At 35.0% G+C, this 14,634-nt stretch overlaps 1 protein-coding gene across 1 annotated transcript in view; it reads right to left on the bottom strand.

Annotated features, from left to right (window-relative positions):
• MGAM2 (maltase-glucoamylase 2 (putative)) overlaps positions 1-14,634 on the bottom strand; it is a 113,709-nt gene that overhangs the window by 90,017 nt on the left and 9,058 nt on the right. Inside the window, exons 4-7 of the mRNA XM_008964816.4 lie at positions 4,857-4,980; positions 4,311-4,420; positions 3,851-4,005; positions 1,648-1,819 (exon numbers count right to left, since the gene is read on the bottom strand). Coding sequence (XP_008963064.3) covers positions 1,648-1,819; positions 3,851-4,005; positions 4,311-4,420; positions 4,857-4,980 — 561 coding nt within the window. The remainder of the gene's footprint in view (positions 1-1,647; positions 1,820-3,850; positions 4,006-4,310; positions 4,421-4,856; positions 4,981-14,634) is intronic.

Raw genomic sequence — 14,634 nt, 5'->3', positions numbered from 1 at the left:
TGACGAAGCTGTGATGAGCACTGACCTAAGAAGAGATAATGTGTGTGTGTGTGTGTGTGTGTGTGTGTGTGTGTAACTCTAAGTGCTGTAAGAATAAAAGAAGTTAAGATTAGAATACGGAGAATGTTTTACAAGTTCCCTGTGTGACAGTATCATCATCTTAGCCAAAGCATAAGGCAATAATACTGATAATGGTAAATACCAGGAGAGGGAAAAGAAAGAATCAACATAATTTGCAAAATTGAGAAGATCAATAAGCCTCAGCTAGATGTAAAATTATAGCCAGGAAAACTAATGGCATCACACTTGATAGCATACAGACAAAATTTTTAAAATACATTTTAAAGAAAGAAAAAAGCAGGGGAGAAAGGCAAGAAAAAAGAAAGGAAGAAAAACAGGAAGGTTGGAAGGCATTACATCTAATTTGTGACTATACAATTTAGGAATGTCAGCTATAGAAAGTCAAACGTAGTACGATTCATAGTATTCAATATTTGCCAGGGTCCTTGACCAAATATTTATTACATGCATTAGCTATTGCTTTTTTGTCTTTGCTCTGCTCAGCAAGTTCACTCTCTCCATTGCATCTGATGCTGGTAGCTGGGCTACAGGTTAATGTGCTACTTGCTTTGTTCATCTCCTGCCAAATACGAATTGCAAAATGTCAGCTCTCTCCCTTGCACCATACTTCAACTTGCAGTTCTTGCATGGATCCAAGAAATATCATCAGCACAATGGAGGCTTCAAGACATGCTCTACAAACCTATGTGACTCAAAGCGTTGTCCATGGAACAATACTTCCTCAAACCCTTTGTTATCAGTCAGCCACAAGACAAGTACAAAAACCAAAAGTCAAAGTTTAGAAATTCTTTTATAGCAATTGAAAAGGGTAATATTTTATGTCTGTTCAACTGAAAATTTAGGCTTTTTTGGTATGTCTTTGAGTTTTTTTATTTCATTTTTTCAGTAATATATTTTAATTGTATTTTACAAAATTATTGCCCATGCTGGATTTTTTTTTTTAAGAAACTAGTCCTTCACTCCAGATAAGCTGAGAGGCATTAATCCAGAGCAGTCTTTCTCCCACTTTCATATGAATGTGAGTCACCTGGGGATCTTGTAAAAATGCAGATTTGGATCCAGTGGGTCTGGGCTATGGCCTGAGATTCTGCATTTTTAACAACCTCCTAGGTAATGCCAACGCTGACGTTTCTGAAACATACTTTCACTAGCAAACACCTAGAACAGTATGAAAGCTGTCAAAAGAGACATTTTTAGTCCACCAAGTTCTACTGAGCTTGGCTCCTACTGAAGCCTTCCTTTCCTCAGTTATTAAACCAAGACACAGTAATTTGGCAGAAGTATATACTAGGTTCTAATATAATCATGAAATTGTATTTCCCATTAAAAGTGAAATTTGTTTTAAAAAATGCTGCATTTCCAATTGCTAGAAAATTTCTAATTTAACTTTTTTATTTTTAATATTGCTATATTCCTGAATTTGTAGGCCTCAAGAACAAATATTCCTCAACACTAACACATCTAAAGTGAGCAAAGTAAAATAGATGTATTCCTGCAGGCTACTTTTAGGAAAGGAAGGAGGGTATCCCTTACTGTGGGCGATACTCAGGAGGAAAGGCACCTCACCTCGGTGGGGGTAGCGTCCCGGGTGAAGATGGGCCAAGTCTTCCAGGTCATATTGTGGCGGTACTGCTGGTGCACATGCTCTCCCAGCCCATACACATTGGCACTGGGCAGTCGGAAAGACAGTTGCAGGTACTGCTGGGCAAACTGGAGGGGCCCGATGCTCGTGTCCAACCTGGGCCATGGGGTAAGTAGAGCAAGAATCACCGAAAAACACTCTTTCCTCTGCCAGGAAGCTATCTTCTCCTTTCCACATACACTTAGACCTCTGTTGTTTCAGGCGTTAGCAATTTTCTTGCTACCTTTGAAGGCCTTTCTAGGGCACCTCTGGTTCTTTGATTCTAGAGGAAGACAGCATTAGTGCCAGGATGCCAGGAGCTCAGGTTGGACAATTGGGGAAAGAGAGCAGAGTTGACTTCATGTTTAATGTGCATCTACTACATACCAGGTACTGCTCTGGGTGTTTTATAAACAAAGTCTCATTGCCCCTAGGAAAAGTGGATATCTTGAGTCCCTTTTTTTGGACAAGGAAACTGATACTGTTGAGGATAGGTATTTTGCCTGATATATAACACAGCTGACTGTTGATCTGCTGGTACCAGGATGTGAATACTGGTTTTACAGACACTAATACTTCTGTTTACTCCAGTACAGTTTGTGAATTAAGCTCAAACTGTTGGTCACTGCTTGATAGTAAAATTCACAGTAAATAATAATTTAAAATGATAGACAATGAAGTTTGAGTTCCAGTATGAATAATAATTTAAAACAATAAAATCCCCTATTTTATAATATATGTAAACCACAAGTATATTTCTGTGTATAAATATATTATACAAATAGATAAACATATTAAATATACTATATATTTAAATATATAAATATATATTATTAAATTTTATATAAATATTTTATATTAAAAATTATCTTATGTAAAATATATATTTATATATTTATATTTACTATATTAATGTATATTAACATGTATTAAATATTTATATTACATATAAATTAACATTTATTAAATATATTAAATATTTATATTAAATATAAATTAATATATATTAAATAATATTAAATATAAATTAAATATAATTAAATTGATTAAATTAAAACTAAATATAATTAAATTAAAATATAAATCAAATATAAATATAAATTAATATATATTAAATATATGTTAAATATTTTAATATAAATGCATATATAATATGTAAATATATTTAATGTATAAATATGACATATTTGTATATTAAATACATATGTTATATACTATACATTATATTTAATTTAATATATAATATCTATATATTTATATAATTACATTACTTATAATTATATATTATATTATACATAATTATATGACATGTAATTATCTATTATCTTATATATTATATAATTATATATTATATATATGTTATTACATATTTTATTAATATTATTAATATTAATTATATTAATTAATGTTATTAATATTAATTATATTAATTAATATTATTAATTATATTATAATTAATATATTTTATTATATTTTAATTATAATTATATTCTGCATTTTTATAATTTAATTTTAAATTATGTATTAAATATATAAATTATATAATTAAATTATATAAATTATATGGAATATATAATTAAATTACATATTTTATATATTTTAAATTACATTTAAATTTTTATAATTTAACTTTAAATTATGAAATTTTATAATTTTATAATTTAAATATAATTATAATGTAATTATAATATTATTAATTATATTAATAGTAATAATATATTATTATATTATATAATTATATATTATATAATATAATAATATATAATTATTACATTATATAATTATATATTATATACATTATACATTATATAATTATATAATTATATATTATATACATTATACATTATATAATTATATATTATATACATTATACATTATATAATTATATAAGTATATAATTATATAAAATTTAATAATTATATAAAATTATACAACTTAGCAAACATTTTAGTATTACCTTTTAGTATTCTCTGTTTTACGAGCATGATAGGCTAACACTGTTATTTTACAGCAAACTCTTGGACATTTTTCTAATATTCAAACATTTTCTCTAGTTGTACTGATTTCACTGCCCACCCCCAGTAAATCAGAATGAGTAATATTAGAACTGTGTGTTCAAAGATGCACCAGGAGGGTTGAAAAGCTCACAAGACTCTTCTGTTGCTTGTCCTCATTATTTTGATGCTGAAAGGTTTATCAGTAACCTCCACGTAATAGCTCAAATTGGAGGCATCAGCACTCCCATCAACCAGGTTAATATTTTCATGGGAAACTTCATAGCGTATGTTATTAAAGTCAGTGATCTGTCAAAAGAAAAACAGAAGGGACAACTGCAGATAAGACCACTTCCTTGTAGACAGAGCTACATTTGAGACGTTCCATCTCAAATGACACCCCATGAGGATAGCTTCTAATTCTTGACCTTGTGGCTCCTGATTTGTGAAATCACCCAATCACATGTGCCCCATCAAATAAAAATTAGCCTGCCCATGCCATCCAGAGATTCCTGCAGAGAGGGAGAGAGGTACCTTCTGCCTCCACACTTCAAGCCCAATGTGGGCACACTGCTTTCTTGAGAAATGTATTTAGCAGTCACTCCCAAACCAACCTTAAAATGAAACCGATTGGATGTCTGATATTCAGCTGTGAAAAGGGTGGTGGCAACATCATTTCCAAACAGAGATGGTGACGGCAACCTTTTCAACTGGGCAGTAAATCCTAGGGGTGGCAAAATATGGAGAGAGAGAAAAGGAGACTAACTTTTAGTGTTTTGTTTTTGTTTTTGTTTTGAGATGGAGTCTTGCCCTGTGGCCCAGGCTGGAGTGCAAGACGTGATCTCGGCTCACTGCAACCTCCACCTCCCAGGTTCAAATGATTCTCCTGCCTCTGCCTCCTGAGTAGCTGGGATTACAGGCAGCCGCCACCACGCCCAGCTAATTTTTGTATTTTTAGTAGAGACGGGGTTTCACCACATTGGTCAGGCTGGTCTTGAACTCCTGACCTCATGATCCACCCACGTCAGCCTCTCGAAGTGCTGGGATTACAGACGTGAGCCACCACGCCTGCCTGACTTTTAGCTTTTATTTTATTTTGCAGTTAACGTATCTGGGCCATAAGGAGTTGTTCCCAGGCGCAACATCAGGGCAGTGCTCACCTGTGCTTGTATTTGTATGGCCATTGCTGGCTTCATAGCCCCAGTTCCAGGGGAAGAAGCACCTAGGGACATTGGCATCTGCCACAGGCGACCAGCAGCACTTATATTGCCATCTGCAGATATCCTGTAACAATGACACAGAGTTAGCAGTATATAAACTGAGGGAAGGAAAGTATTATCTGTCTATTTATTTATAACCCATTTTATTCCAAGGAGAATTTAAGATAGGTTATAATTACATTCATTAATTTATTTGTTCTTTATTTATTCATGAATCTATCCAACTGTCCAATATGTATTTATTATCTACCAGACATGGAACTGATAATACAGATAAATAAGACATAGCTTGTGCCTTCAGCAAACTACTGTCTAGTGGCAAATCCATACAATTAGGAAAGCAATTACATACAGTATGATGATATGAGGGCTCCACCAAGTGTGTCTAGGAGCTGAGGGAACACACAGTCACTGTACCCAGCCTAGTAGGCTTGGAGTGGGGTAGGGAGAGCTTCCAGGTAAGTGAAAGGTAAGTCCCATCATGAAGCGCCAGGGGAGGTTAGACAGAGGAACAGTATTCCTGGCGGAGAAAGCAGCAGTGCATGACAGACTCAGAAAAACCACACATTTCTTGTGCCAAAAACATTAAGTATGAGAATGAACCTGGAAATCACATAGTATTTTTACCAAGAGTGGGCTGGAAGCCAGTCCAAGAAGTTTGGACTTTCCCATGAGAAAGAGTCATGCAAGTGGCTAACAATACAGCAAAAGAAGAAATGCATTTCCAAAAAGTAAGCAAAGTGAAGCTAAGAAAACTAGAGACGATTAAAATAAAACTAGGACAGAGGGTAACATAGAAATTCACAATGTCTCTACTATGTCCAAGGCAAAAACAAATCACATGTGGTTCTTTCTCAGAGTGGTTTGATTATAAATATTCTTTTGGTGTTATTTAGCAAGATTTATTTTGTAAAGGTCTTATAATTTTCAGGTTAATTTACATAAAATTATTTTGTTACGATAAATAAAACAAATGGCAACTGAGACCACTGTGTTAGAATAAACACAGGCATTCACCTTCCTCACCTAACTAAATTTACATGAAATGACAGAAATGATTTTAAGAAAAAAATTACAAATCTGTTTATAAAACAGCAAAATAAAATGCAATGTGGCAGGTGAGAAATTCAATTACAACTGAATTTCTTTTTTTTTTTGAGACAGAGTTTTGTTCTTGTTGCCCAGTCTGGAGTGCAATGGTGCGGTCTCGGCTCACTGTAATCTCTGCCTCCTGGGTTCAAGTTATTCTACTGCCTCAGCCTCCCAAGTAGCTAGGATTACAGGCTCCCACCACGACACCTGGCTAATTTTTGTATTTTTAGTAGAGACAGGGTTTCACCATGTTGGCCAGGCTAGTCTCGAACTCCTGACCTCAGGTGATCCACCCACCTCAGCCTCCCAAAGTGCTGGGATTACAGGCATGAGCCACCGCGCCTGGCCTACAATTGAATTTCAATTACAATTACAACTACAATTGAAATTCAATTACAATTCAAGGTGCGATTTAGGTGGGGACACAGAGTCAAACCGTGTCATTCTGCACCGGGCCCCTCTCAAATCTCTGGCCTCACATTTCAAAACATAATCATGCCCTTCCAATAGTCCCTTAAAGTTTTAACTCATTCCAGCATTAATCCAAAAGTACAAGTCCAAAGTCTCATCTGAGACAAGGCAAGTCCCTTTAGCCTATGAGCCTGTAAAATCAAAAGCAAGTTAGTTACTTCCTAGATACAATGGGGTACAGGCATTGGGTAAATATACCCATTCCAAATGGGAGAAATTGGTCAAAATGAAGGGGCTACAGGCCCCATGCAAGTCTGAAATCCAATGAGGCTGTCAAATCCTAAAGCTCTGAAATAATCTCCTTTGACTCCATGTCTCACATCCAGGTCATGCCGATGTGAGAGGTGGGCTCCCACAGCCTTGAGCAGCTCTGCCTCTGTGGCTCTGCAGGTACAGCCACCCTCTCGGCTGCTTTCACGGGCTGGCATTGAGTGTCTGCGGCTTTTCCGGGCATGCAGTGCAAGCCTTCAGTGGATCTACCATTCTGGGGGCTGGAGGACAGTGGCCCTCTTCTCCCAACTTCACTAGGCTGTGCCCCAGTGGGGACTCTGTGTTGGGGCTCTGACCCCACATTTCCCATCCGCACTGCCCTAGCAGAGGATCTCCATAAGGACTCCACCTATGCAGAGAACTTGTGCCTGGCCATCCAGGCATTTCCATACGTCCTCTGAAATCTAGGTAGAGGTTCCTATACCTCGGTGCTTGACTTCTATGCACCCATAGGCTCAACAACATGTAGAAGCAGCCAAGACTTGGGGCTTATACACTCTGAAGCCACGGCCCGAGCTGTACCTTGGTCCCTTTTAGCCATGTCTGGAGCTGCTGGGACACAGGACCCCAAATCCCTAGGCTGCACAGAGCAGGGGAGACCCTGGGCCCAGCCCATGGAACCATTTTTCTGTCCGAGGCCTCCTGGCCTGTGATGGGAGGGACTGCTCTGAAGACCTCTGACGCCCTGGAGCCATTTTTCTCATTGTCTTGGCAATTACCATTTGACTCCTTGTTACTTATGCAAATTTCTGCAGCTGGCTTGAATTTCTCCTCAGAAAATGGGTTTTTTCTTTTCTATTGCATCATCAGGCTGCAAATTTTCTGACCTTTTATACTCTACTTCCCTTTTAAACATAAGTTCCAATTCCAAACCATATCTTTGTGAATACATAAGCTGAATGCCTTTAGCAGCACCCAAGTTACCTCTTGAACACTTTGCTGCTTACAAATTTCTTCTGCCAGATACCCTAAATCATCTCTCTCAAGTTCAAAGTTCCACAGATCTCTAGGGCAGGGGTAAAATGCCACCAGTCTCTTTGCTAAAACATAGCAAGAGTCACCTTTATTCCAGTTCCCAACAAGTTCCTCATCTCCATCTGAGAAAAGCCATTCAACAAGTCTCAAGGAAGTTCCAAACTTTCCCACATCTTCCTGTCCTCTTCTGAGCCTTTCAAACTGTTCCAACCTCAGCCTGTTACCCAACTCCAAAGTCGCTTCCACATTTTCAGGTATCTTTACAGCAGCACCCCACTAGCTGGTACCAATTTACTGTATTAGTCAGTTCTCATGCTGCTAACAGAGACATACCCAAGACTGTGTAATTTATAAAGGAAAGACATTTAATGGACTCACAGTTCCACATGGCTGGGGAGGCCTCACAATCATGGTGGAAGATGAAGGAAGTGCAAAGGGATGTCTTACATGGCGGCAGGCAAGAGAGCTTGTGCAGGGGAACTCCCCTTTATAAAACCATCAGATCTCATGAGACTTATTCACTACCATAAGAACAGTATGGGGGAAACTGCCCCATGATTCAATTATCTCCACCTGGCCCACCCTTGACATGCTGGGAGTATTAAAATTCAAGGTGAGATTTGGGTGGGGACACAGGGTCAAACCATATCACTTCCATTAAAAAAATGAGGAATGTGTACTGTTAAGATTTAGAACAAGATTTAAAGCTCCTTAATATTTAAACTGAATTACAAAAGAAAACAACCAAAGAGAAGTGTTATGAAAAAAAACTTTAAAAATCAAATTCAATTATCCCAGAAAATAATATAAAAAAATGGAAAATATGAAAGAAAGAGTAGATGAAGTGACTGACAGACTCAGATAGCAGCACTCAACTAAGAAGACTCCAGAAAGAGAAAGGAGAAGACAAATGAGGGAAAGAAAAGCAAATAAAATGTCATGGATCATTAACAACTCAATGTACAACCCAAGACACTAGAAAAGTACAAAATACACCCTCAAAAAGTGTGTAAAATAATAAAAACTAAAGCAGTAATTATAAGGAAGCAAGTAACTACATTCATCAATTCAAAACATCCATTGAGTGCCTGCTCTGTTTAAAGAATTCATCCAGATTCCAGTGGCACAGAGTTGTCTGCAAGGACAGGAAGACAGATACCACCATTAATCATATCCAGCTTGTTTCCACCACTGATTTGCAGTGTCATTTTTATTATAAACTAAATTTAAGTGCATACATATAAGCATGTGAATATGCATTTTGGGACTTCTTATTATATTCAAATGGCTTATATGTCAATTCCTGTTATAACTCCACGCTGATATTACTATAGTGTGAGGATAAGTTTTGTTATTAGTCTGGCAAATCAATCAATCTAAGAGTTTCTTTGGAAAGATCAAGGAAATAGAAATATCTTAAAGTCTTATTTTGACAAAAAAGGGAAACAAACAAGGCTTAAAACAAGAATGAAAAATGACAACAGATATAAAGAATGAGTAAGAATCATGAGAAAACTTATTCGTAACAAATATCAGCCAATGAATGTGAAACTAAATTAAATAAATCTTTACACAGTAAAATTTAAATAATCAAAATTGTCTAAGAGGAGATAGAAAACCTGAAATGTCCAGTAACCATGAAAAATTGTGAAAGATAGTTAAGAATCTTTCCCTAAAAAAAAAAAATTGCCCAAATGATTTGAGGAATAAAATATCCTCATATTATATATACTGTATTTTCAGAATATAGAAAAAGGTGGAAAGTTTCCTAATTCATTTTATAAAACTAGAATAGTTCTGTTAACAAACTGAAAAAGGACAGTCCAAATAAACAAGTAAACAAAAATACATAGGCCCATTTCATTTAAAAAACATAGATGTGCGAAATATCAATAAAATATTAGCAATTTGAATTCATTCATATATTAAAAGAATTAATACACAATATATGAATAGGTCTCATTAAGCAAAAGTGAAAATGGTTCGAAATTTAAAAATATTTTAACATAATTCACAACACTGACAAAAGAAAATCATATGGTAATCTCAACGGAAGCAACCTATTTTAAAAATATAATGTGGTAAATTCAAATGCCTTAAATTTAAAAAGCAAGCTGGAAAAATATATAGTATAATCAAATTTTTGTTAAAACAAAATAAATATATAGATGCAAAAGCTTATAAAGATCAAGAGAAGGATATACACTAAGCCATTGATTTGATTCTGGGTGATTCTGGGGGGAGTAATTTGGAGATAGACAGGAAACATTAATACTTTCTCATTTTATTCTGTACATAACTATAATGTCTGAATCTTTCCTGTTAAAGGACTGTGTTCAGTGTGGATTGTGACACCAAAAACAAGAATATGTCACAACACTACTCATTTGAAAAAGGCATAGTGCTGACAAGTATTTCAGATGCTAACATCTGATGTCATTTTCCTGAAAAGCCACAAGGTAAATACAACTTAAGTCAGTGCTTCATACCTATTATAAACAAAGTAATTATATTATAACCATACAATCTTTTTAAATATACTTATTAACTCTCCATAAATCTAATTGACATTCCCGTCTCATTGTCTTCAGATAACAAAAAAGGCTGGAAGGGATCAGTGAAGAAAGAATTTGGGGGTCTGGGTGGCCTGTGGATAATTGATTTTCCTAAGGCAGACATTAAGTAGCTCTGCTCCCTCTGAAACTGGGGTCAGTGTAATTCAAAAGGTCAGTTTCATTGTCATAAATTGTTTCAAAGTCCACAGACCTCTATAAAAAGCAATAAACATTTAAGTAAGTGGTCGGCTCTAACATCCCTACTTCAGTTTTCAACCACTACCAATATCCCAGACCCCAAATTATCTAGTACAACTTTCATTTGATGCAGGGATTTCTTCAATAGAGTCTCTGATAGATGCTGAAAATCTGTAAATAATATGTAACCAACTTCTTCCAAAACCAGGAAATTTCTCTTCTATAATTAGTATTTTATTCAATGTTATTTATTAGGTTTAGTTAAAATCAGTCTCCAGGAAGTTCTATTTTCTAAAACCTACCATAGCTGCATGTTGCCTTTCAGATAAACTACCTCAAACTATATTGACAATTTAGAAAGAAAAGAGAATCTTGTAACCTATGAGTTAAAAGACATGGAAGAAAATGGAATGCACATTGGAAAAAACTTCCAACTGTTATTATTTGCAGGTAACATTATCATGTCAGAAAAAAACAAGAGTCTACAAACTAGGACAATTAATAAGTAAATTTAAGATTTCTGGTTACAAGATCAGTATTCAAAAATCAATTTTAAATCTATATATCAACAACAGAGAAACAGAAAATTAAAATTTAAGAATAAGATTTGAATAGAATCAAATAGGAAAAAAGTAGCAAAACCATGTGCAAAAGCTCTATATCAAAAATTTCAAAACTAAAATCTCAGTACATAGAAAGATATATACCATGTTTAGGAATTGAAATATTCACCCTTGTAAAGATGGTAATTTTCCCAAATTTAACCTGTAAATTTTATGTAATCACAACAATATTTTTAGTAAGTTTTGTGAGAAAACTGGCAGGCTGGTATGAGAGACATTAAAATTAAAATGTATTCAGAAACCTAAAGGGCAAAGAATAAGCTAGGCAATCTTGAAGAAAAGTAAGAATGATTTGGAGGACTTCTACAACCACACATTAAGACCTATCATAAAGCAATAGTTATTAAGGCCGTATGGTATTGGCAAAAGAACAAACTAATAACTCAACAAAATACATTCCAGAAGCAGATCCATACCTATAAAGACATAATTTACAGGAAAGGTGTCACTAAAATGCAGAGGGAAAAAGATGGTCAGTTCAATAAGTGGTGATGGATCGATTAAAAATTCAAGAAAAAAAATGATTCTGGGCCAGGTGTGGTGGCTCATGCCTGTAATCCCAGCACTTTGGGAGGCTGAGGTGGGCGGATCACGAGGTCAGGAGTTTGAGACCAGCCTGACAAAAATGGTGAAACCTCATCTCTACTAAAAATACAAAAAATTAGCCAGGCATGATAGCGGGTGCCTGTAATCCCAGCTACTCAGGAAGCTGAGGTGTGAGAATCACCTGAACCTGGGAGGTGGAGGTTGCAGTGAGCCAAGATTGCACCTCTGCACTCCAGTCTGGGAGACAGAGCAAGACTCCGTCTCAAAAACAAAACAAAAAAAAAAGTTTCTGGACTCTTACCTGATACCATATACAAAAATCAGTACTATATTCATAAAAGACCTACATAGGAAGGATAAAACAATAATGTTTTAAGGGAAAGATAATAATATATTTTTCTGACCTTGGAGTAGGCAAGAATTACTAAATAGAATATGAAATGAACCAACCATTGAAAAAGTGATAAAGTGAACTATTTTAAAATTATGAGCTATTTGTCATCAACAGTCGCCATTAAGAGAGTTAAAAGACAAACCATAGACTAAGATATATATCTAACAAAGGATTTGTATCGAGAATACATAAGTAACTACTACAAAGCAATAAAAAAGATGAACAGTTCAGTAGAAAAAAAGGCAAAAAGTTAAAAAGACATTTCATAAATATGATTACCAACTAGCCAATAAGCATTTCTAAAGATATTTAACCTTATTAGTCATGAGAAACATGAAAATTAAAACCATAGAATGGTTAAATTGAAAAAGGAGAAAACACCAAGCATTGATTAGGATGTAGAGCAAATGAACTCCTATATACTACTAAAAGAAATGCAAATTGATACAAATACTTTGAAAAATGATTTTGCAGTGTCAGCTAAAGTTAAACATGTACATATCCTATAGACTGAAAGTTCCATCCTTAGGTATAGAGCCAATAAAAATTATTCCAACTGTTCACCCGAAGATACCCAAAAATTTGATGCAAATTTTTTTGAATCGTGCTGTAAAAAAAAATCTCTAGATGAAAACTCACAAATGCCTATCAAGAGTAGGGTGGATACACACACACACACAAAAAAGAATATGACTATACCTAACAATAGGCTAAATCTCATAAAAATAATTTTGAGGTCGGGCGTGGTGGCTCACCCCTGTAATTCCAGCACTTTGGGAGGCTGAAGGGGGTGGATCACAAGGTCAAGAGACCATCCTGGCCAATATGGTGAAACCCCGTCTCTACTAAAAATACAAAAATTAGCTTGGCATGGTGGTGCATGCCTGTAGTCCCAGCTACTCAGAAGGCTGAGGCAGGAGAATTGCTTGAACCGGGGAGGCAGAGGTTGCAGTGAGCCGAGATCGCCCCAGTGCACTCCAGTCTGGCTACAGAACGAGATTCCATCCAACAACAACAACAACAACAACAAAAACATAGTTAATAGAACTCGAAGTTTATAAATTTGAAAATATGGATGAAGTGGACAACATCCTACTATATGCCAAGGGAAGAATGGTTAAACTATGGCATACTCATACAATGGAATATCACTCAGTGGTACAAAGAATTATCTAATATTTGCAACGATAAAGATGAATCTCAAAAACGTGCTGAATGAAAGAGGTTTTACACTACGCTATATGATTCCATTCATATGAAGTTCTGCAACAAGCAAAACTAAACTAAGGTGGAGATAAATCATATCAGTGATTACCTGTTAAGGAGTACAAGTCGGAATAACCATTGGGAAATGTCATAAGATAACTTTCTGAAGTGATGGTAACATTCCGTATCTTTGGGTATAGAATGGTTTGGCTTACACATGTGTAGTCATTTGCCATAATTCAACAAATGTGTGCCAAAGAATTGTGCAAAATGTATTAATAACAATTCTTTGTATTTGCATTGTATATAAGTGTAATATCTGAAGATAACTATAATCAAACTTTGGACTGTAGCTAATAATATACATGGTGAGAAATTTATGAAAAAGTGAACTGGTTTCTAGAACTTACTTTCAAATCCATAGAAATCAGATAGATTAATAGATGAATGAAGTGTGGGATAAGTGATAAATACGAGAAAGCCAAGTAAAATATTAATGGTGAAATTTAAGTGGGAGGTAACGAATATTATTATAAACTTGTTTGCAAAGTTCAATACTAAATTGTTGGAAAAAATCCATTTTCCATTTCTTTCAAAAAAAAGTTAAAATAAGAATATAAAGATGGTTCCTAACATATATCAATAAAACAATTCTCTTAAGCCAATAGCTAACTTTGTGCTTGATACTTTGCCCACAAGTTTCCATTAAAGTCAAGCATAAAATAAGGGTTGCCAACCATCATCACTTTAATTATATTATTCTGGAAGAAATAGACAATACGATTAGACATATGAATGTATAAGATAATATTAATACAAAGAAAAATTATCCTTATTTTCCTATAATGTAATTCTATACTTAATATCCAGAGGAGGGACTACAAAACATTTTTTATAAACTATACGAGATTTAACTTGATCAATTATATAATAAATATAATATAAATATACTGTGTAAACATAATATAAAGTAAAAATAATAAATATAAAAATAAAATAATAGTAAGAAAAGAAGCATTATAATAAAAGAAGCACAACTTACAAAATATAATGGATTATATTTACAGTAGAAACCAAGGATGTGAAATACCTAGGGAAAACATCATAATTCACATGCAATAAAACATATAAGAGAAACATAAAACTCAGTTAAGAAATAAATATATGCATATATGGGCCGGGCGTAGTGGCTCACACCTGTAAGCCCAGCATTTTGGGAGGCTGAGGCAGGTGGATCACCTGGGGTCAGGAGTTTGAGGCCTCCTGGCCAACACGGTGAAACCCTGCCTCTACTAAAAATACAAAATTTAGCTGGGCATGGTGGCAGGTGCCTGTAATCCCAGCTACTCGGGAGGCCGAGGCACAAGAATTGCTTGAACCTGGGAGGC

This window comes from Pan paniscus, chromosome 6 (genome assembly GCF_029289425.2).
Source record: "Pan paniscus chromosome 6, NHGRI_mPanPan1-v2.0_pri, whole genome shotgun sequence".
NCBI lineage: Eukaryota > Metazoa > Chordata > Mammalia > Primates > Hominidae > Pan > Pan paniscus.
The sequence above is the reverse complement of the archived record's forward strand: the minus strand, read 5'-3'. Positions and strand labels throughout refer to the sequence as shown.